Source organism: Larus michahellis, chromosome 1 (genome assembly GCF_964199755.1).
Source record: "Larus michahellis chromosome 1, bLarMic1.1, whole genome shotgun sequence".
NCBI classification, from domain to species: Eukaryota; Metazoa; Chordata; class Aves; order Charadriiformes; family Laridae; genus Larus; species Larus michahellis.
The window spans coordinates 92,167,837-92,191,789 of NC_133896.1; the positions used below are offsets into that span (position 1 = coordinate 92,167,837).

At 44.3% G+C, this 23,953-nt stretch overlaps 1 protein-coding gene across 1 annotated transcript in view; it reads right to left on the reverse strand.

Annotated features, from left to right (window-relative positions):
* CASR (calcium sensing receptor) overlaps window positions 1-23,953 on the reverse strand; it is a 79,187-nt gene continuing 55,234 nt past the window's right edge. The window contains exons 5-7 of the mRNA XM_074572803.1: window positions 9,295-9,525; window positions 5,277-5,400; window positions 1-2,364 (exon numbers count right to left, since the gene is read on the reverse strand). Coding sequence (XP_074428904.1) covers window positions 914-2,364; window positions 5,277-5,400; window positions 9,295-9,525 — 1,806 coding nt within the window. The 3' untranslated portion in view covers window positions 1-913. The remainder of the gene's footprint in view (window positions 2,365-5,276; window positions 5,401-9,294; window positions 9,526-23,953) is intronic.

Here is a 23,953-nt window from a genome sequence, read left to right on the forward strand (position 1 = left end):
ATGGTGTGAGAGGGTTAGCCATGTATGCCATGTGGGATATTACAGCAGCAACACTTCGTTAAGCATACAACTACTAGCGACATAATCAATCATGGATACATCTCATTGTGCTCTCGCAACGTTCTCCAGGGGGTGGGAGGGGATTTACAAGCTGTTCTCCCCCTCCACCAAAGCAGGCAGGCGGGAGGTAAAGGTACCTCAGCTGGAGGAAACCAGCAGGAACCTAGTAGCTTGGTCTAGTGCAATGGAGTCTATGAAGAGTATTGTCCAGTATTTCCTGCTGGGCAGAAAGGAGAGATTGGGACATTACTAAATATAAATAGCAGGGCGCTCTGTCACATTAAATACTTTACATGTTCACACCCTTGGCTGTACACAGCGTGCAGGATGTTGGGGGCTTTTTTATTTTCCCCATGACCGTGCTTTCCCCAAGTGAAACCGTGTACCTTACTTTTGTAGAGCTGAGAGTCCTGATGCACATGGTTACAGATCACATATACTGGATAAAGAGGGAATATTATACATAGTGGGAAAGAGGAATATTATACATAAATGTAAAAGCAGAGTATAGTGGAATTGCCTAGTGCCTCCCATAGTCAGCTGAATTGCAGTCTGGCAGGAAAAGCTTATGGAGGCAAGGCAGCATGCAGACTTCTGCTTAAGCCCCACCAGAGGCAATCTTCACTTGTCCTTCTGAGGTGTCCTGGTTTTGATAAAGCGAACGCAAATTCAGTCCAAGGCTCCCCAGACACAGTCCTTCCTCTGGAGGCACGTGTGTTACCCTGCCGGCGCTAACAGTAAGGTGTGGTGGGGCTGTGTCACAGGAGCGTGTCTTTGTTGTCTTTCCCATTCAGAAGCAAGAGGTGAGCAAGTTCCTCTTGGGGACTGGTGTGCTTTTCATGATCTTCTTTCGTTAGGAATGTACCGTGTTCTCTGTGACAGAGCCACCTCCAGTGCCTATAAAATTTCGGGAGTTAGCCGATGGCAGGGAAGGCTCTGCCTCAGGGTTTGGTACCTCTTCTTTGGTGTCTCCCACCACCGACTCCTGCGAGCTGGTCTCCGGGCTGGATGCTGCCTGGAAGCCGGGCTCAACGCTGAGGGGCTCGCTGTTTTGCAGGGGCAGCAGGGCCCGGTGTCGCATCAGGCTGTCATCGCTGTTCTGGGCCTCCAGTGAGTTCCTGCGCTTGGCGTTCCTGTTGGCCATGGCATTCTTCTGCGGCTCCTCAAAGCTCAGTGACAGGGTGACCGTGCCGCTCCCAAAGCTGACTTTTTGCTTGCACCCACGTTGCTGCTGGCGCTGCCGCTCGGCAGAGGCCGGTAGAGGAAAAGGGTCTTCATGGTTGCTCTTGCTGCTGATGGAGGATGAAGGAGTGGAGCCGGTGGAGCCCCCCAGGCTGTTGGAGCGCTTGCGTGACACATTGCTCCGTCTCAGTGTGGCCCTGGCGGCCACCTTGAAAGCATGGGCAGCTGTGCTGCAGCGCACCTCCTCGATTGTGTTGCGGGAGGGCTTGAAGAGGATGATGTAGACTTTGTTGAAGAAGATGCAGGCCAGGAGCCCAAAGCTGGCAGCCAGTATTGCAATCACCTCTACGGCAGAGACGAATTTACCGTATGTGCTAGCGTAAGCAGGGATGAAGGAGATCCAGACGATGAAGAAAATTAGCATGCTGAAGGTGATGAACTTGGCCTCATTAAAGTTCTCAGGCAGCTTTCGAGACTTGAAGGCGAAGAAGAAGCAGATGGCCGCCAGGAGGCAGGTGTAGCCAATGAGGAAGCCAAGGGCCATCAGGGAGCCTTCATGGCAGGTGATGAAGATAATCTCATCCTCCAGTTCATGGTTTCGGTAACTGGATGGCGGGGCTGTGTAAAGCCAAATCACACAGATGACAATCTGCACGAACGTACACAAGAAGACCAGGAGGAACTGGAGGTTGAGGCCCCACCACTTTCGGTGGAGGCTCGTGGGGATCTTTGCCTCAAAGACGAGCAGGACACGGTTGGTTTTCACCAGGATGCAGGAGATGCAGAGGACAAAGCTGATGCCGAAAGCTGGCTGCCGCAGACGACAAGTCCAGTTCTGGGGCTCGCCAATGAAGAACAACGAGCTGGAGAAGCAGCAGAGCAAGGAGAAGAGGAGGAGGTAGGACAGCTCCCGGTTTGTGGCCTTGACGATAGGCGTGTTGCGAAATTTGGTGAAGACTCCCAGGACAAAAGAAGTCAAGAAAATTCCCAACACAGCAAAGAGAGTCAGAGCGATCCCAAAGGGCTCGGTCCAGGACAGAAACTCTATCTGCTTGGGGATGCAGGACGTGTGGTTCTCATTGGACCAGTAATCCTCAGGGCACTTGTCACAGGCACTTGCATCTGAAAAAGAAGGGACAGGGAGAGGGTAAGTGTGTCGGAATGAGATGCTGGAATGTGGGATGACATACATGGCAGCTACGCACCAGCCTTCACCTTATATACATGGGGTGTTCCCTTCAGGTATCTGCAGGTTCCCGGAATCACATGTCGGTGTCTCAGAGTGTTTTACACTGAAACAACTAGCATCCCATGGGATATACAGCAAAACACAAGGCATACTTAGTTCCATCTTAAAAAAACTTCTGCCCCTGCACTCATATTTCTGGAATCCATTTCTTGGCAAAACTTTGCAAACTTTGATTGCTATCTGCTGTTACACAGGTTCTGTCCCTCTCTCTTGTTCCTTCATTTTTATCATCTACTTCTGTCTGTCTTCCTCCCTCTCACACTTTTACCATCGTTTGAAACATCTTGCCTGTCTCTATTACAGAGAAAATTAAAAACGTGCTTGCCTCCTTAAGCGCTTTGAGACTCTATTTCATATTCCATGGAGGCAAGTCTTACAAGTGTTTAAATTGCTCTTCCCCGAAGGCAGGCAATGCCCTTGACTCCCATCATACTCTCATTTCATGTTGGAACATCAGGGGAAAATGTGTCTTAATGATATCACTCTCCCCACACCCAGCAAAGTGTCCCACTGATACTTGCAAAGGAAAAATTGAAGCCTTCATCTCTTTCCTCTACATGAAACTAGTTGTGCCTACTGGGATGGCAATGTATGTCTCCAATGGCTGCCAGGATCAAAAGGCAAGGACCTGCTGCTTCTGCTCTTCTTCTTCAACCGAAATGGGTCTTGTGCACCACTGGGGAGGGTCATGACTCCCTTGATGGCAGCAGAAAGGGGTTGAAAGCAGTGAGTTGGAAGTCACAACCTACCTCAGACTTTGGGATCCCAGCTGGGTAGCAATGGGCTGCAGCAAGTTCTGGGAACATTCAGAAACCTTCTTTAGTAGCAATCTCCCTCTGAGCTTTGCACCTGAGCAAAGAGACTCAGAGCATAGCTCCCAGATCCAGAGCTTGATGCCAATGAGAAAGCCAGGAATGCCCAGCTAAGGAGGGCAGAGGATTTCAAACTCTCTTGTTTTGGAGGTATGGTTGGAGGGAGCATCCGTGACCTGCTATGATACTGCTTTCCTAATGACTGGTTGCCTCACCTAAGCTGTTCATGTGAAAAACTTCCACTCAATGCAAAAGCTCGGTCAGAAACTCCCATCACCACATGTCATTGCATTTACATCCATTCAGCCAATCATTTTTGTTCTTCTTGTGCCCTTTACCTGAAGGCCTGTTCCAAACTGCAGGCAAGGCAGAGCTAACTTCACACAGCAGGGAACCCAACCACCTCTACCAGAGACAGGGGCATCCTAAAGATACGCTTTCACCGTTGTCTGGAGCTGATTTAAGAGACCATGCTGCCACTGAAGGGAGCGAACCAGATCTCTCTCCTCCCCCAAGGCTGCTCATTCCTGCCCCCTCCTTTGTGTTAGCACTATAGGTCATGCAGCTTCTCCTTCTAGCTGGAAACCCAACCTGCCAAGAGTTTGTTCTTGAGAAGACCAGAGACCTGATCCAACTCGCTCTGTGGTCACCCGAGCACCAGCACTGCTCTGAGACAAAGGGTGGGAGCAAACAGCTGGGAGAGGACGCGACAGATTGTCTCATTCTGTACCATTGCTGTCTCAGCTCCATGAGACTGGTTGTAAAACTGCTCTCTACACCTATAAAACTGGCAAGCGCAGGAAATAAAGAGCACTGCTTTCATCTGAAATAGCAGCAGGAAACTGTGAAGTCAGAAGGCAGTCGCCCCCTCAGCCCCACAAGTTTCACCAGCACACCAGTGCTAGCTCCCAAAAGAATGTGAAAAACACCAAAAGACCCCTATTACACATGACCAGAATTGCTTCTATTTAATTTGGAAATGCTATCCCCAAGCATCTTCTAGCACTATATGTTTATGCTAAAAAATTATCATTCCCGTCTGATAGGATGCAAATTAGACTCTCACAAAGGAGAAGTTTTGCTCAGTTTTGCTCAGTTTTGCAAACAGCTCACTGAAGTTTTCATCTCGGCCAAGGTCTGCAGTGTGTCCTGGAACCAGTGCTGCTGGAGAGGGTGTGAGGAGATCCTGAGCGCTCTGCAGCACGGAGGGGACTGCTGTTCTGAAAGGATTTACTTGCACTCATTACCCTGCGGATGCCCAACACTGAGGGAGCACTAATGGCATTGGAAATTCAGAATTTTTCAACCAGTTCTAAAACTGAGGTTACCTTTCCCCTCTACTGCAGAACCTGAGTGGCTCGACCCATGCTCCCACTGAAACCAACAAAAAAGATGTCCATGGGTGTTTGTTAGAACCCAGAGATTCTGGTCTCTTGCAGTGCCGGTGCTCAACAAAAGCTGTGTCTGGTGACCCCATAAAGGGAAATATTCCTCTCTGCTTGTGAAGTCAGGGATGGAATGGACTTTATTTCTTTGAAAAGCATGAAATAAAACCCTGACAACATGTGGAAAAGATGGAGGCAGACTGATAACTACAGAATTTAGGATCAGGGTAGGGAGCGTGTCTTTCGTCCAGGTTTTTGGAGGACAAAAGCTACAGTGCTACAGTGCAGTGGAGTTTGCTTGTGGATGCATGGGACACTTCCTATATATGGCAAGTCCTTTTTCAAGTTCTCTGCCTTAATTTTCCTAACTCAGAGCAGAAGGGACAAGTAGGCTTAGCAAAAGACAGGACCTGAGGACCACAGGACTCAACTCCTGTAAGCTTTTTCAGAAGCCCCTCCAGACTTTCTGTGAAGCCCGGCGGCAAGGCAGCCTCCAGCTCAGCGCTGTAGGGAAGCGACTTCAGCACAGCTGCAGGTGATGCCCAGAGGGTTCCCCTGCAAACCTCAACGCAGCTCTGTGGGTATTACCTGTTTCATCACTGTACTCTCCGTCGGGGCAGTCCACGCACTCAAAGCAGCAGGTGGGCTCTCCCTCAATAATGCCCTTCCTGGTGCCCGGGAGGCAGTCCCTGCTGCAGTTAGAGAAAGGCACCTGCAAGAAGAAAACCCGAGGAGGGTTAATGGTGGCAATGCCCCACATACAGCCTTCCTACAGCAGGACCTTGGGCGTACAAGGGTGTTATTGCTTGAGTAGCATGCTGCATGGAGAGTCTCAGAAGCTCACCTCTTCCCTCCACAGAACAGACACATGTTGCGTAATAGTTGTTCCCCAGCCCACAGCAGTGACATTTGTTTGAAAGAACACATCGAGGGATGGTAGGGAAGATCAGCAGATCTTTGTAATCTCTACTGTGTTGTGGGCACTGCGAACACACATGTGACCCATGATACACATACCAGAAAACAGTCAATACATGGTTAAAAGAAAAGACAATGAATCTCTCTTGTTCCAGTATTTAAAGGGTGGCTACAAAGAAGATAGAGACTCCCTTTTTACAAGGAGTCACATGGAAAAGGGGAGGGGCAATGGATACAAGCTACTCCTGGGGATATTCTGATTGGACACAAGAGGAAAAATTTTCACAATGAGAACAATCAGCCATTGGAATAATCTCCCCAGGGAGGTGGTGGATTCCCCACTGATTCAGCTGGACAGGGTGCTGGGCCATCTTGTCTATACTGTGCCTTTGCCAAAGAAGGCTGGACCACATCATCCTTGAGGTCCCCTCCACCCTGGTATTCTATGATTCTACTGGCAGGAATTTGAGTCAGCCTTGGAGATGATGGGCTCTGGCTGCTGATCCCCAATCCCATATATTGCATATTGATTGCTAATGATTTATGGACATTAAAACAGTTTCTTAAAACCCACTTCTTCCTGTTCTCCTGTAGACCCTCTCCAACCCAGAAACAAAAAAGGTAAATTAACTAAACAAGAGGAGTTTTCATATGAAAGAAAGAAAGGCCCTGTTTTGAGAACACTGAGCATCTAAAGATGCAAATCAGCAGCTATATGCAGATCCAAAGGCTTCCAGACTTCTGCTGCTGCAAATGACGAGCTGTGTCACCGTGTCACCAGCTGGCTGCGCATTTATGCTGTGTGTGAGCCCACCTGGGGCACAGACACATCCTAGCAGCAAGTGGTCGCACGGGCACGCTCGCTGCATGCCTAATGCACACTGACAACAAGGGGTTCAGCATAATGAGTGGAAACCTGGGCGTTTTTTACACAGAAGCACAACTTGAGGTTGAGCTCACCTTTTCTTTTCCTGACTAAATTAAGGAAAGAGAGCTGGCACAGAACATGGCTTTCTCAGCTCAGGAGAGTTAAACTCACCACTTCCACTGCCAGCAAAGTACCATGTTCTGCACATACTTAAGGGCTGCTCTGGCTGGAAGCCTCCATTCACCTTTTTGGAAGCTTGCTGCTAGTTTGCCCAAGTGCTGCTAACCTGCTGATCTCCAGGAAACTCCTGTGTGGATGCATTTCGGCAGTGAGTCCAGGGTATGGTTTGGAAATTGCCTGTGTGCAGGCATTGACCTCAGCCACAGGGTAAGCAAGCCCTTTGGAGTGGCAGCTCCTACGTGGAGATGCTCATTTTGTAACTCTGGTATTCGTCTGCAGCTGAGAGCAGTCGCCATTGGCTATCACTCTGAAGTACAGCTGCAGCACAGTTTGGAAACGCTGTTTGTATGCTTTTAATCAGGATTGCGTAATGAATTGGACCGACACACATCCAGGGCAAATCCCTGCAGCTCCCCACTTGAAGCACTCCTTGCTGTTAATATCTATTGCTATCAATACAGTGTGCTGTTAATACCTGTCCCTTGGGACAGTCTTTCAGCAGGTTGTGCACCCACCAAGAGGACTTCATCAGTCTAGACACTCTTTGGGAACGAGTGGGTAGGCTGTCACTGATGATTTCGTACAGGGCTGCATCAAAGGCCCGACTGAAGTCATGCACTGCTGGCCCATTATCTACTAAACTGATTGAGCTTCCAAGGAGGAAAATTAAATTGGTTTGGCATGATTTCATCTTGACAAATCCATGTTGGCTTTTTCTTATCAGTTTATTATCCTCTAAGTGTTTATAAACTGTTTAATATTTTTTTTATCAAGTCTTTTAGGTTACTGAAGCTCAGCTCAATTGTATGTAATTCCCTTGGCTCTCCTATATCTCTTTTTAAAAATAGGTATTACAGCTATTCTCCTCTAATCCTTTGAGACATCACCCATCCTCCACATTTCCCAAAGATGAATTGCTAGTACTTTTGAGATTGCTTTGGCTGCCTTGTTAAGTTTCCTGTGGGGAATTTCATCAAGTTCTGCCAAAATGAATCTATCTATCTTACCTACTCTTTAACTTGTTCTTGTGCAAGTCTGGCCAATGCTGAAGTTCCTGTGTTAAAATTAACTACATTTAATCATTTTTGAGGATGACGGAGGCATAGAAGGCTTCAATGAGTGAAGTACTGGCTACACTCTTTGAGCAGAGACTTTTATCTGTAAGAAATTCAAACTCTATAAACTGGGAAAAAAGCTGCAACAGCCACAGAGATTACAAACCCCTTCACTGGCACACAATTTACACGCCCTGCCATGACACTCAGTGATGAGTGTCAGTCACATTTCTAATAGTTTAGGACAGAGAATAAATATAAAAATTGCAGTGTTGGAGGAATTGAGACCAAAAGAACAAAATTACTTAGTTTAAGCTAAAAAAAATTAATAATTCTGCCTGTTGGAAGAGGTATCTGTGGCATTTGCAATGATTAGAAGAAGGGGTTAGAGTATCAGGGTTTTTTAATTCCACTTGTAGTTTGGGCTCAGGGTCTCCAGCCGGGCTTAGAAAAGCCTGGGCTCAATATTTCTGCTGCAGCAGGCTCTGCCTGACCCACGCCTCCTTCAGAGCGCTCTGGATTTAAGCCGTAAGTGAAGCTGGGGTATCTGGAGTAAAGGTAAGGCTTAACTGATGGTGTAAGCGTGTTAGGCAAGTGTAGCTACTGCAGAAGCAGTTACCTGATCTGTCAGCCAATGTGAATAATCACTTGGAAGTGAATTGCCTTGTTCATTAATTAGGTGCTGATTTAACACACCTAAACGTTGCAGCAAGGACTGGCAGCAGCATTTCTAAGCTAATGCTCCCCGTGTCACCTCGCAGAGCACAAGCCAGATGCCCGCTCAGTATCCTGTCTGGGAGCCGGGTCTCTGTCTTGGCTGGAGTGGGCTGCTGCCAGCTATGACAGCAGATCAACCTGGCTCTTGTCCGGAGATCTCTGCGCCACGTTCCTATCACACGGGGGAGACACAGCCCTGGCTGCTAGTGATGATACAGTTGTGCTGAAAAGATCTAGCATATGTAAGAAAGTGGAGAAGGACTTAGGGATGACTAAAGTCAATGGCTACTTTTGAGACTGCACAAACACCTTTTGGTAGATTAAAAAAAGGTAGCAGGTACTGGCATCTCCCAGTATTTGAGCACCATGTCCGAATTAACCTGTGAATATTCACAGGGCTTATTCTTTTTGGTTTGCAAGGCAAGGGCGTGTGAAAGGCTCTGGGACTTGGAAAGTAAAGCCAGCAGAAACGCTCGTAGTGGCACGAGGAGACACTTCTTGATACAGAGGGACTGGGAGTGGAGGAGATGGCTGCACTCAGGAGAACAACCAGACTTGGGCAATGAATTTCTCATCCTTGTGTAAAACAGCATTACAAAATCCCAAGCTAACTCCTTGGTCCAGAAAAAAGGCATTAAAACATTAATACCGAGGCTCATCAAACGTGTAGGAGGGGAGAAGCAGCTGCCCGTTGTTTCCAGAACTGTGCAATAAGGGTGTGAAAGACTAGGACAGAAACCATGTATACAGTAAGATGAATGGGTCTTGTAACGAAGCACGGAGCCATAATACAGGAGTGTGTAGGGTTAGTTGAAATTTCAGCTTGTGGAAACTTGGAAAACGTTACTGTGAGGATTTAAGCACTTACCTCCTTAGAGAATCCACTCCATAGGATCTTGTTTTCATTGATAAAGAGCCTCTCCCCTTTCTTGGCATAAACGTTGTAGTGCCCAACCTCCTCAAAAACGACTGAGCCATCCTCCGGAGAGAGATGCCAATTGATTATTGAGTAATTCCCTACCAGGTCCCCAAACTCATCAAAATCCACTTGCTCCCCCATGTTATTGGTGAAATTTAAGTGGCGCAGGTGCTTGAGAACCTAGAGAGAGAGACAGACAGAGACAGAGAGCATGAATGCCTGCGTGTCACTACCCTACCACAGCACACATCTGCTATGGGGACAAAACTGCAAATAACCACCTTATTACAGTCTTTAATGTCTTAAAAAGCACTTAATCACAACAGTAGCAGGCTTTCTCTTATAGACATCACACGCCCACACAGAGCCTATACAAACCTCATGGACAGCACAAGGTATCATGGCCCTCAGAGTGGACGGCACCCGTCAGTAACACTTTGCTTACTGGTTGCTACCCCATCAGTTTTTTAGCATTGCTTCCAGCCACCTCTGCAAGCCCACAGCTGTCCTTCGGGGCAGAGAACTGGCAGCAGCCACTGGAGTGTTTCGGTCACCCACGCATCCCTCTTAGCCCATATTCTTGCAACCATTCTGCGTAAATGCTCTCAGATGGCATCACTCATCTCTGAATGATCAATCACTCAGAAATGGTAATGGATGAGAAACAATTCAAACTTGACTTTTGATTGAAAAACCCCAAGCCAAATGCACTTCAGTAAAAAACAACAAATCAAGCTCATTCACCACATGGCAGGCCTGGAGAATTCATACCACTTTTTTTTTTTTTGGCTCCTGTCTCCTGGTTGCGTAGTTTCAAGTAATCACATTCTGCCTGTCCCCACATGTTTGCTCCTGTAATTTTCACCTCCTGCCTTAAACTCTCATATGCGGACAAGAGCAGTTAATCCCAGGGACAACTGCAGTTGCAAAATTCACGATCGAGATAGCCTGACAGGCAGACCAAAGAAACTGCAGCATGAAAGAAAGACGATACCGGCAACTGTGACACAATTCATCAACATCATATTTTTCTTCAAAAGTTAGTTGCTGGTTTATGCACTTATCAGATTTTTTTTTTCTCCCTCATTTAATGGATGTTCTTAGTTTCTCTGTAGAGCTCACCTATGGAAAGCTGAGGTGACTCTGAGAGCACCTGGCTGTCAGCTGTCCCTAGACCACTGCAGGACTTGTTGCTGTGGTTCTAGCACCTGTGACAGCTTGTACTCCCAGTTCTCTCTCTCTGTCACCTGTGGGTGCCCAAACATACAATCCTGGATGGCAAAATGTAAGAAAAAACAAAATGCAATCAATTTGTCTGGGCAGGCAGAGCCCTCCTCATCCCATAGACATAGAACAGACAATATTGTTTTGATGAAGCCTTTTCACCTGGAAACACAGGGACAGGGGAACAAAATAATTTCATTAATTCCTGTCACTTTCGTAAATTGTCTCATTTTTCTCTGTTTCCTTTCGGGATCCTCCTATCTCAAGCTAAAATCCCCAGAGCTACAGAGATACCCTCCTTTCACTGCCTATATCAATGCCAGCCTGAGAGAGTCTGGAAAAATCACAGTAGTACTACTCAGGACGTGGCTGACAATACCTTTTCAGCTTTGTGTGATGTTGATGGAAGTACATCAAAATATTGCCACAGTATTCAGTCTTTGAATAACGGGTGAGATGGCGGAGGCAGGATTTTTTTCTGTCTTTCTCAGCCCTGCTGGCCCTCCTCTGTAGACCAGCTCCTCCATAAGGTGTGCAGCTGCGATGATCTCACTGAAGAGCCAGCACTTTTCCCTAGAAGATCTCACCTTCTGATGGATATGGCAAAAGAAGGTGCCCTGCTCTGGCACATTGCTGTGGAGAGCTGGGGCATTGCCTGTTGTGGGGAGGAAAAGAGGAGACTGCTTTCCTCTCCTCCCTCTCGTCCTTGAGCGGCACCCAGGAAGATGCTACTTGCCCAGCTCCAGCAGGGAATAGAGAGAGAACAGGGCAGAGGCAGCTCTGAGGTCAGAATGGGTGACCTGCAGATCCAGAGTGGTGTCTGTACTGTATCAACTCACTTTGGCCTCGTCTGCAGTGGGACTGCAATCCTGGACACGTTAGCAGGAACTCTGTCCACCAGCAGCGTAGGTCCCAAGCAGGGAACCGTGTTCTTCTGCAGGCTCTAGCACCTACCACAGGGTGACACCTGGAGCTTTGACATCCAGATCAGATTTGACTTGTCATGCTGAGCTGAATGTCGTGTTTCTCCTCACTCTAATTCGGTATCACGCTCTCATGCAGCACTGCAGCACTCTGCTAAACGACATGAGGTTATCCTGACTGGATATCACTGCTGGATTGACTGTTACCTGTATGGACAGGAATGCAGACCTTGCACTTCTTTTGATTACAGTTACTACACACATTAGGAGACAATTTTGCAAAAGCCATATTGAAGATTCTTCAGTTCAAGTTCTGCCTCTTTTGGTGAGCTGCAGTGGCAGGAGGTCAGCTGGTCTTATGGCCCGCGAGACAAATGGTGGAGAAATTTCTGGATTCCCCAGATGCATTATTTTGGTTTAATTTCATAATATTCAACTCGATTAGTCTATTCCTTTGCCTTACCTCCTGACGTTAGGCTTCTTAGAAAGTAATACGTACCCATGGCTACTGGTGGGGTTTTGTAGGATTAGTTTAGCAGCATTTTTCCCTTGGTCACACACACACACTACACCTGAGGATTCAGGTTATAAACCATTTCATGTATGGGCTGATATCTCTATCTGGTGGGGTAAATATTAATATAAAAGCACTGATCTGCACTTAATGTTGTCTTTCCCCAGGCCCAGAATAGCAGCTTCAGCTATGCAGCCATAGCTGTGGAGCAAGAGAGCACAGGTATATCAGTTCATGCAGGAAAGATGCATGCCCTATTTAAAATCCCAAATGGAAGTGCAACAGGAAAAACAGGAGTAACAAACCCCATTTTCTCTTTCCAACAAATACCAAAGTTTGCCTTCAGGTCTAAATTTCTGATGGTAACTGTAGGATATGTTCCTGTTTCAGATGGTAAGAAAATCCCAGGATGATATCTGTGTATCATACAAGTTCTGCTCTCTACAGGAGGAAAATACGATTTAAAGAGCCAAGGAATATCTAAGCACTAAACTTTAAAAGAGGAAGTTGTAGACTCTGAATAGCTACAGCACTCTTTTATAGGCACTAGTCTATCAATGATTAGCTAAAGGCTTTACAGTTAAAAATGTGTCACTGTGTTTTGTAACTAAAGATAGAAACATAAATACCCGGGACTCAATCCACAAAGACTTAAAAGACCCTGCTTCAGTGAGGGCAAGAGCACGTGTCAGGGGTGCACGTATCATATCCTGGAACCAAGAGTTTATGAAAGAAGTGTTGACCTCGTGGCTTGAATACACTGTCAGCAGCTGGTGGAAGCCTGTGGGGAGAGCATCGTGCAAGCTGCTGTCTTCAGATATTTATTTCCGTAATTTTTCCTTCTTTTTTCCCCCCTCTGTCACAAGCTCCATATTGAATTACAATGCCTTTTAATTAGAACACCTATTATCAGAAAGGACTTGCAAGCTGCCTTCTACTTCACCCTCCCATTATTTCTGGTAAGGCCATTCCCAGCCACGTAGCATCCCATGCTTTATCCAGGCTAGATATTCTGAGTAATGTGGTTTCCACTCTTAAGGAAGGATCCTAAAAACATAACATACAGTGGTACTAGGTCAGACCAGCAGCCCATCTCCCTGGGACCTGTTTCTGACTGTGGCCAACAGCAAATGCCTACACAAGAGCCTACAGCAAATGCCTACACAACAGCCTACAGCAAATGCCTACAAGAGTAGAAGGGGATACTTTCCCAGAATACTCTCACACATTTTGCAGCTCAGTGACTTCCTGGGCCAAAGGTCTTTGTACTTGATAACCTGCAGTGGATTTTTCTTCCATGACGTTGCACATTTGTGTTCTGCACCTGTGCAGACTTTTCACATCCACAGCCTCTTACAGCAAGGAGATCTGCATTTTATGAGAAAAGCACCTCTTGCCTGTTGGAACAGAGCAGCTACTAATCTTTTTTGATGCTCTTTGTGCTTATGCTGGAAGAGGCAAAGAACTGTCATTCACTAGTCACCTTTTCCGTGCCTCTCAGGATTTTAAAAACCTTTGTCAGATTTTTCTTCAGCGACTCTTTCCCAGGCTGATGAGCCCTATCTGACTTGCTGCTTCTTGTCCTGTTCCATTGACCCTTCTCCAAACTTTCCCAGATTCTTTCATCAATTCTGACACCAGTACGTGATATTGAAGTGAGATGCCTAAGAGTTAATGAAGTGCCTCCAGGGCACTCTGTTTACCTCTCTGTCCCTTTTTCCAGCGTGGCTATTCCTAACAGTACATTTGCTCCTTTGACTACTACTCAGCCAGACCTCAGGAGTCCACTTAAGGACCTGATCAAACTTGAAGATCTCATTTGTGATTAGTTAGAACTGACCATTTGTTTTTATCCTCTGCTGACTATCTTTCAAACAACTGTTCATCCATGAGGACTGAATTTGGTGACAGACTACCAGAAGCCTTTTAGAAGCCTGAACAAACTGTGCATAGGAGCTCCCTTATCTGCCTATGTCCCAATACTTTCAAAGAATTTCAGAAAGTTTGAGGTAGGGCCTGTCTTTACAAAATTCGTGGTGTCTCCTCCTCAGTATATTCTATTTTTCCTTTCTTTTTCCTACTTCATCTGTGAGTTCTGGCAGAGCTCTTGGGTGGACACCATTCACTCACAGCAAAGTAGGAAGATTAATTTTGCTCTTGTGTCCCATAGCTTCTTCCACTTCAATATCAGGCACTTCAATATCAGAAAGATCCTCTACAAGTTCCCCATTATTAAATAAATTCAGGAACATTCTCAAGTTTGTCCATAAAGAGCACATTTTTCTTCTGCCATGGCCTCGCCTTTTCTTTTGAAGCGATAATCGATGGCTCAAGAGACTGCTGAAGTGTTTAAAAAAGGACTGATGAGGTTTTTCTCCATTTACAGCCTGTTCCTCATTCTGGTTTTTGGCCTGCCTTATTTTATTTTTACATTTAACCTGCCAGAGTTTAGATCCTTCCAATTTTACTCACTGGACATAACTCAGCTATTTGAAGGATGCTGTCTCACTTTTAATAAACACCACTTAATACCTTTGGTTTCCCTTGCCAGGTTCCTTACCCTTTTTCCACCTTTTCTTGATCTGCAGTAGACACTTACTTTGTGTCACTAGTAGTGCCAGCGGCAGGCAAAAAAACCCACTTAAATTGCAAACGCTGTCAGGCAGCAGGTAATTGTGTGTGTGCATCAATGTCCAAAACTGAACTTTTCTAGTCTGGAGCACAAGCCTGCTACTTGCAAGCAGCATCTACTGGTTGTACATTTGATAGCAGCTGGACTAAACAAAAGTGGGGAGAGTGAGCAAGATATTAAGCAGGTTAAAAGCTTTAGTCTTCTTAATTCTTAAATAAACATCAGTATCCAGATCTACTGTGAGTTGTCCTTTACTCTCTCTCAACTATGACAGGTCCTTAACTAGTCTCCATATACCAGCAAGGATTTAATATCTTTGGCTTCCTTCTGCAGTTGCCTCACTAACGTGTTTCCTCACTAGGTCAAATGGTCCTGCAAGGGAATTGAACCCAGGCACGTTACACGTGTCTGTCCCCACAAAAGGCAAACGATTCTCACCCCTAACACGTAGTTGCAAGGAATTCTGTCTTGACAGTTCCCACACCGAGTTTTAATTTCTGTCTATCTAGCTATATTCAGAACTGTAAAACAGCTCTGGACCAATAGGTATCAAATGTTTTTCCCTTTGCTTTGGCAGGGTGCCCATCCTGAGAGCAGTGAACAATTTCACTTTTCATGGCTCAATGTGAAGATGAAAAGCTGGCGACTGTACTGAAGACAGCAAGTCCTCTCTTTCATTCTGAATTGCCGAGGGTCCATTCTCCCCTCTTGTTTTGGATTCCTAGTCAAGCACCCGGAGAAGATATTTTCATAATGCTGTAAGAGGCTTAAGGACCCGAGAGCTCAGCTGTCACATTAGCCCAGTGATCATGGCATACAGGATTTGGTTTCTGCCAGTGGTCAAGTACAGGAGGAAATATGCCCATGCCCGTTCTGAAAGAGCCACTTGTAAAATACTGTAAGAGAAGCGTTCCCTGAAGCAATAGGGTTGGGGTTTTTTCTTTCTTCCTTTCGTTTCCATCTATCTATGTGTCAATCTTTATTTACGTGCTAGCAAAGCTCTAATTTTTACTGTCTGTATCAATGTTTAATTCCTGCTGCATTCCCTACTTTGGATTATCTTGTTCTGCCTGTTTTTTATGTGAGGCCAACTCTTAGGCTCTCCCAAAGGCAGTGCTGTCATCACAGCATGCACCAGTTCTGACACACAAGACCTATCTGGCAGGAAGGCACTGACCTGAGCTCCCTGAGACAGTAATACCTGTTTCCAGAAGCCAGAGGCAGGGGAAGACACACCCAGCTCTTCTGCCCAAAGCATTCTTCTTGCCATCAGGAGCTGAACCCTCCTTATCCCCCTATAATCTCTCCTCCCCTCCCTGCTGCTCATTGTGCACTGAAGGGGACCAGATGTAGTGCTGATGGTTTTTTTAAAACCAAGATGCCAGGATATGCCAACACCGTTAATCTCATCTTTTTCCGAAGGCCATTCAGAAGATAACAGAGTTCTTCAGCCAGAGGAGGATGTGATTCATTACCATGCACCACTTGTGACATTCCACCTAAGCTGCCTGGTTTCTATTGGTCTTCTGCTCTGAAGAAGTGACTGTTAATACTGTTTATCCGCTGTAACCCAGCTGGAGAAGTTGAAAGGGACCCAGGAACAGAGCTGGGATTCTCACTGTAAATGCCTCACAACAAAATGCGATGTCTTTTTGTTACACGTGTCCAGCCCCATGCACAAGGAGTTCCTGCTCTGCAGATGGGATACTGGGCACTTCATGCTAAAATAATGAAGACCAGTCATCACCTACTGCACAAGGACTGGACTGGACTCCAGGAGAGAAACTGTCAGGTTGGTAACAGTGCAGATGAATGAAGGAAGATAAACTCTGGAAGCAGGGCTGGTGTCAAAGAGTTAAAGAGAGAGAACACTAATAGTTCAGCCAGAGATTCATTGACATTACTGCAAAGGAATTCTAGCAAGATGGGGTGGACACCCCAGCTCTGGTGAAATGCTAGATCTGCCAGTGACTTGAAAATAGGGTGAAAGAAAAAGTTCCATTCAAGACTCAAGAATAGCTACACAAAGGCTGAGAATAACTCAAGAACATTCAAAGTTGTTATGGTTTGCTAAGAACTGAATGACATCCTTGTAAAGCTAGGCAGGTCAATGGACAGCACAACTGAAGGCTAAATGTTTATGACAATGTGCTGTATGTTATGAGTAATAATTATGCTATTCACAATCTTTATTGAAAACTAAATTAACCAATTACTCAAGACAAAGACCCATTCATTATTGCAGGCAGCTAAGTAAAAACACTCAATGCGTTATGCAGTTGAAAGAGCAAACAAAATATTAGAATATGAAAGTAAGAAAGAAAATGACACTGAAAATACAGTGCCAATATGTACATTGGTAATACAGTTTCCCCTGGAAAATGCACTTAGTTCTAGTCACTTGATCAGAAAAGAAGAATAAAATTAAAGAAAGACTAGAGCGGTCCAGAAGTGGTGATGATAGCTCTTAGACAGCCAGTCTGACTTCCACTTGAAGAAAAATGAAAGTGCAGGATTATTTAACTGTTTATGACACACACAGTGATTTGTGGGAAAGGGGTGACATATTCTCACAGAAGCAGAGACCCCTGCGAAGCTGACTGACTTTATTCAGGTCTCTATAAAAGTACAGGACATGAAGCTGCCATGACAAGATGTACATCGTGGATTCCACATCAGAGGCTGCACAAGTCAGGTCTAACAGATATTTTAGAAAATCCCACTAGGTATTTACTGGTGTTTGCAGATATCTGAATACCATTACAAAACACCTTCAGAAAGACCTGTCTGCTGAGTCACAGAGGTTCTTGAAGGAATCAAGAAATGATCTTACAGTATTTTGCCATTGCGCGGCTGGTTTTCCAGACTGATTTAACTATCAGTTAGAAGGCCACAGGACACAGTAAGGATGGGACCAGAATATTTTGTTTCCTGAAGGTCCTCCAGAGCTCATTCTGGCCATGTGCACACCTGCTGTTCTAAGCGCACTTGTCTATAGAATGCAAGTCCTGAGCTCATACTGCTTGATGCAAAGCTGATGGCTAACAGCGCATTGCTTAAGCGTGCTATGATAAAGGATAATGATTTTGCTAAGTGTGGCATGACTAAAAAATATAGCAAGAAAGTTTTCATGTGTTTGGCCTTGGCTGGATCCACATGATATATGAGGAAATAAACAGAGTGGGAACAACCTCTGCATATATCTCAACTATAGAATTTTCTGAAAACAAAGATTTTCATAGGAAAACATCATGTGAAATCCAGTCAACTGAAATTCAGTGCAAATGTATTTTTTAAAGTCAAACTTAAAAATGTGACCTTTAGGTCACTGTACCATTTTCAATTGTAATTAATTTTTTAATGGGAAAAAGCGGAAACACTTAATTTTGAGTCCATCAAAATGCTTGTTTAGACACTGTTGTTTCAATTAACTGCAATTTTTGAGTTTGACTAACTCCAGGGGAGAAGAAGAGAGATGACAAAAGCATTTTTTCCTCTAACATTTTCTCCTTTCTCTGTTTTAAATTAAGATCCAACCGTATGATAGTACCCCAACATATTTGTACGATCCAAAGCATGATATTGTACTGTTAGTTCCCTAGAGTCCAAAAGAATCCTTCCTACAAGTAACTTCAGGAGTTAAGGCATCTGGATTAGCGTCAGTCCCAGTTCAGTGCTATCCCAAACAGACTTAATCTGATCTACTGACTGTAGTAGATTTCTTCTGGAGAAAAATGGCTGGAGTGACAGCATCTCTCCCCTCCTTACAAATACCGTGAGCATTAATGCAATTCCTAGGAATCAGGACAAAAATCATGGTGGCGAAATGAAAAATGAATGTGTGTGGAGGTGTGGAATATATTATTTCATTATATTCCCCAGGTGTGGAATATAATGGTATACAAAATCAACAGGCTTCTGACTAGTTTCTGCCCCAGTGATGTACAAGCATAGGCCAGTGATGATGGAGGTCTCTGCGCTCAACAGAATGGAGAAAATCCACGGATGAGATAGAGAAAAGGACTGAATGACTGTACTGCATGCATGATAAACCCATTATCAGTTCAGAAATTTTGGCTGTGTTCATTAAAATAAAAGCTCAGTAATGGAGGGGTAATGGTATGTTGCTATCCTCATCATACAAATAAAGCTCAAACAACAGTATTTATTATGGTGTGCTCTAAAAGCACTAATCCACCACAGACGATTGAAACAAGGCTGAGAAACAGAAGTAGTATAGTAATGGAAAGTAGAACATAGAAAAACATGGAGAACAAAGAGGAAAAAATCACCAGGCAACACATTAAGAAATTTCTTGAACATATTAAAACTGAAACGTGTCGTGTTTGCCAGATCATCATGACATAAGGCTGTAAGAGTCAGCTAAAGAGGACAGAAAGCTAAAGAGACAGGTAAGGAGGAGCAGGAAAGCTAAATAAATGATATATTATTGCCCTTGCTATCAGAAAAAAAACCCTGGACATTCTTATCCCAAGGGCACTTGTTTTGAAGCCGTAGTGTGACATTACCGGAGGTAGAAGGTCCTTAAAAAGAGATTAGAGAACAGCCCGAGCAATTTAAAGTGGATCTAAAAGGCTGACAGAACCAGACAGTTCATCACGTCACTCCACAGGCAATAAAGAAAGCACTATTACAGTAGGTTTATGATATATGCATAAAAATGCCACTGGCTTTGAATGACTAAATCAATGTGTGTCTAATATTATTCCACAGTAATCCCAATCCACCTCTCTCTTACACATGCACGTGTACTGCAGTCCCAACAGCGTGCCTCGTTTCCCCCTGTGTCAGTCCGTGCAGGGCATGAATCAGAGCTAACCCCTCTTAGAGAGAGGCTTGCCTTTTTGCTCAGCGGGCTGCTCCAGAGTCAGCCTCTGATGGGCTGCAACAGCAAAGCCAGTATCGTAAAAGGCAGAGGGATGTCTTCTGTAACTGAAGGCTGGTTAGCCTGACATTAATCCCAGGAAAAAGAATGGGAAAATGACAGGTTTGGGTTGAGGATCAATTAATACAAAATTATAGGACAGGAACATAATTGCTGCCAGTCAATAAGGCTTTGAGGAACACAGATCTTCTTAAATCCAAGTTTCGTTGGCACCCTTTTAGAAGTGAAATATCTGAGCTTTAGAATTAATGTAAAGCATCCATTGATGGATCAAGAATTGCCCAACAGATTTGTAAAAACAGATACCAACAGAGACAGATCATCAGTTCATGAGGAATTCCCCCAGCCCCAGTAAACAACTCACTGTTATCCAATATGTTCATCGATACTCTGTCAGCAAATACAAAAGCACTGTTGGGAAAAGTTGCAGAAAATGCACGGATTAACGTAATGGTAAATAATAATCAAGACAAAGCATTTCCCCCAGATTGCTCTCAAACATCTGTGCTTAATACAGCGAAATTCAGACTTATGCATCAAGGCATAAGAAATTCAGGCCACAGGCACAGAAAGGGTACTGCATCCTGCAAAGTATTACTGGCAACTTAATGTGACCTTTCCATTGCACGCTGTGGCAAGGAAGGCTAATGTAACTTCTGCACGTATAAATGAGGAAGTAATAAGTATATGTAAATGTGGAATTTTTTTTCACTGTCTGGCTGTGCTGAGGCTGTTAAAGCAATACTGAATATATGCCAAAAAGAAGGACAAGATACAGAAATAAAGCAGAAAACATATCTTATGACTAAAAACCCACTCTGTTTAAATTATCACAATAAGACTGAGGAATAATTTGATCAATGTGCATAAATACCATATGGAGAAAAATTATGAGTACTTCATCTGGACTTTTAAATCTAACAGAGCAAGACGAAGTAAGGACCAATGAAACTAAAGGTCAGTTAAATCCCAACTAGAAATAAGACACAATCTGTGACAAGAGATGTGACCTGCCATGGATCATACTAATAAAAAAAAGGTCTGCTACTCAGCATGTCATTGAGAAAAATAAATCTTGCTAAACACAAGTTTGACTGGCAAACACAGCCCTTCAGAAGAGAATACGTAGGCTTTACATCCAATGTGAAGCATCCCTCAGCTGCACCAAGATTACTTCCCTGAACATGGCATAAATTTACAGTTTATTATACAGAGGATTTCAAACTGCGTGATCATTTGGAAAGTGACTCCATTTGAACATTTTTTAGGTTCCTATTAAGGTTTTGTAGAGTGAGATGGCCTCTGGACAAACAAAGGCAACGGTACAGGTACAGTGAGAGCTAACTGTCAGTGCTGTTATATGGCATTTTGTACTGTACTTTGTAGGCTGCTGTCTTTACCTACAGCCACAACATGAAAGAACCACCATGGACACCTAATCTAGACTCAATGCCATAATTGCTTTGGCTTTCACTTGTAACAAATATAACATGGAGAAATCCATTGGGTACAATGGCCCAGGGTGCTGTGTGTACTAACTGTGAAGGATCGATCTATTGGCAGAAATCCTGACTGAGTAAATGATGTTTTAATACTCTGGGGAGGTCAGCATACTGCACAATAACTGTTACAGTGAAGTATCTAAAAGCTTAAGATAGGGCCCTTTTTATTAACTTAAGCCTAAATTTAATACTAAATAATACATAATTAACTGATCAATTATTAAAGCTAATAATAAAGCCAATGGTTATACTGCAAGCTCAGTGTTTTCAAGCAGCATAATTCACACAAAATGTCTCGTACAATCAAAATCTGATTGAAATGTCTTTTCTGGAAGGTGTTTAATGCCATCTCTACCCAGCTGTGCAGAGAACGAATCTTTATATGTGTCTCTCTGCACCCACTTGCTGTCACTTTCTTCTAACAGCCCTTTATGGATCCGTCTCTTCAACGTCCCAACAAGGTCTGAAAATGCATCCTGCACAGAACACTGCTGATATTGATTTGAAGAACTGTGCCTTTCTCTAGGCCAGGAGGAAGTCAAAGCTTTTGACTGCAAATTCTTTCCTATTTGGAACTATGGGTTGAATTACTTCAATGCCTGGATAAGCTGCCTCTCTGTTAGAATGAAAACCGACTGATACTGCATACCTGGTGTCATTTCTTTTAACAAAACAATGATCAAATCTGAGTTCAGTGGTTATTTATAATCTATTCAAGAACTACTATCCATAAAAAAAAAAAGTCCTAAAGTTTCCTATAGTCACACTAAGTTGACTGAAATCATGCATTTCAGACATTTAGAATGGGCATCTGTTGCAAGCACAGTCATAGGTCCCATCAATGGTCAACTAAAATCCCAGTGACTTCACTGTTACAGTGTTTGGGCACATGTTCCACTTCGCTACTAGCTTAAAACTGTTTTTTCCATTTCCTTTATCAACATAAGTCTTGGCCAACAAAGAAATCTCATGTCAAAGCTTTGATTTATACAGTTCCTAAACAACCTTCACGTAATTCCTCCTAGAGATACAGGTAAAAGTCCTTTCTGAGCAAAGTATTGCTTCTGCTCCAGTCGGGAGATCACTCTCTTAATTCTATAAGGCAAAAGGTCCTTTATATGCCATAAAAGGTAATTTGTTCTCCTTCCTCCAAATTTCACTCACTGTGTGGATCAACACCAGTCCTTCATAGTGCATGGAAGTTCACTTTGTGGATAAATCATAGAATCATAGGATCATAGAATGGTTTGGGCTGGAAGGGACCTTAAAGATCATCTAGTTCCAACCCCCCCTGCCATGGGCAGGGACACCTCCCACTAGACCAGGCTGCTCAAAGCCCCATCCAGCCTGGCCTGGAACACTTCCAGGGATGGGGCATCCACAGCTTCTCTGGGCAACCTGTTCCAGCGCCTCACCACCCTCACAGTAAAGAATTTCTTCCTAATATCCAATCTAAATCTACCCTCCTTCAGTTTGAAATCGTTATCCCATGTCCTATCACCACACTCCCTGATACAGAGTCCCTCCCCATCTCTCCTGTAGGCCCCCTTTAGGTACTGGAAGGCTGCTATAAGGTCTCCCTGGAGCCTTCTCTTCTCCAGGCTGAACAACTCCAACTCTCTCAGCCTGTCCTCATAGGAGAGGTGCTCCAGCCCTCTGATGATATTTGTGGCCCTCCGCTGGACCCGTTCCAACAGGTCCATGTAAAAAACTATGTATAAAACTACGTGGCTGGTTAGTAAAGCATCTGTAGAGATGGCTGACCACCCAGAAAGAAAAGAAATAACAAACTATGCTATTATTACCATGCCTTTGAAGGTAGCTTCAACCCTCCCTTGGGATAAATGGAAATCAGCCAAGTCAGAGGACTGATTATAACATGAAACTGAATTTTTGATAAATCCATTTGTTTTCTCACCTCACTTTCTGAGTGCCTTTAGGGAGCTCCCAAGGTGCCCTTTGTGTCACCAGCTCCATTTGTGAGTAGCATCAGGAAAGGTCAGTCCTTGGAGAAACTTTACTTCCTTTTGTGTAACAAAGACATACTGTGTCTTAGTTAAAGATACTGATGTCTTGGTAATTCAAGGATAATTATTATCTGAAGTTGTTACAGACAGAGATGTTACACAGGCATCTCATGGAGCCTTCCCTAAAATTCCCAAGTCCAATATAGGCTGAAAAATCACTTCTGTTCCCCAAGTGACAAAGGTACATATAAGCTTCATAAATAAAGCATAAAGAAAGCACTTCCCTTCAAATATAGCTTTTGTTGTAATGCAGCATATAAGTGACTATATTAAAAATGACTTTTATGAAAAATTCAACACACTTGGGGATGTGCAGGAATACTGCGGTTTTTGTCATCAGGCAGTGTGTACTACCCTGACTCAGAGGAATCTCAGCCATTCTCTACCAAGTAATTAATAACCACAACTCCTTACTTTATGACATAGAGGTTGCGTATTTGCTGCATCCAGTTCATTCACCCTTCTTCTAGCAACCCTGTTGGGGCGATGGTTTCTCTGTGCATTTTCTACTGGTGAGGTTACAGGCCTGACTCCCTTCCTTTGATAAGGTTCGGTTAAGTCTTCCTCCTTTTAGTTGAAGAGACATCTAAATAATACTCCCTTTATTGTCTGCTTAGTTGAAGAGCTCACAAGGGATGTTCTCAGCTGATGAGAATTTGTTATCTCCAAACTGATGAATAAGCGATCATCTGTTATTGCCCTTGTGGAGAAATAGCTGTGTTTGCTCTATTGACCGACGCGTTTCTCTGCGTGGCTTAAATCATCTGCCTCTCAATTCGGTCTCCCACAACACAGGCACACTGGTGAAATGCTTGCTTTCTGTTCATAACAAATACATCTCCAGTGCGTTTCTAATGCAGACTAGGTGAGGTTTTGCAGT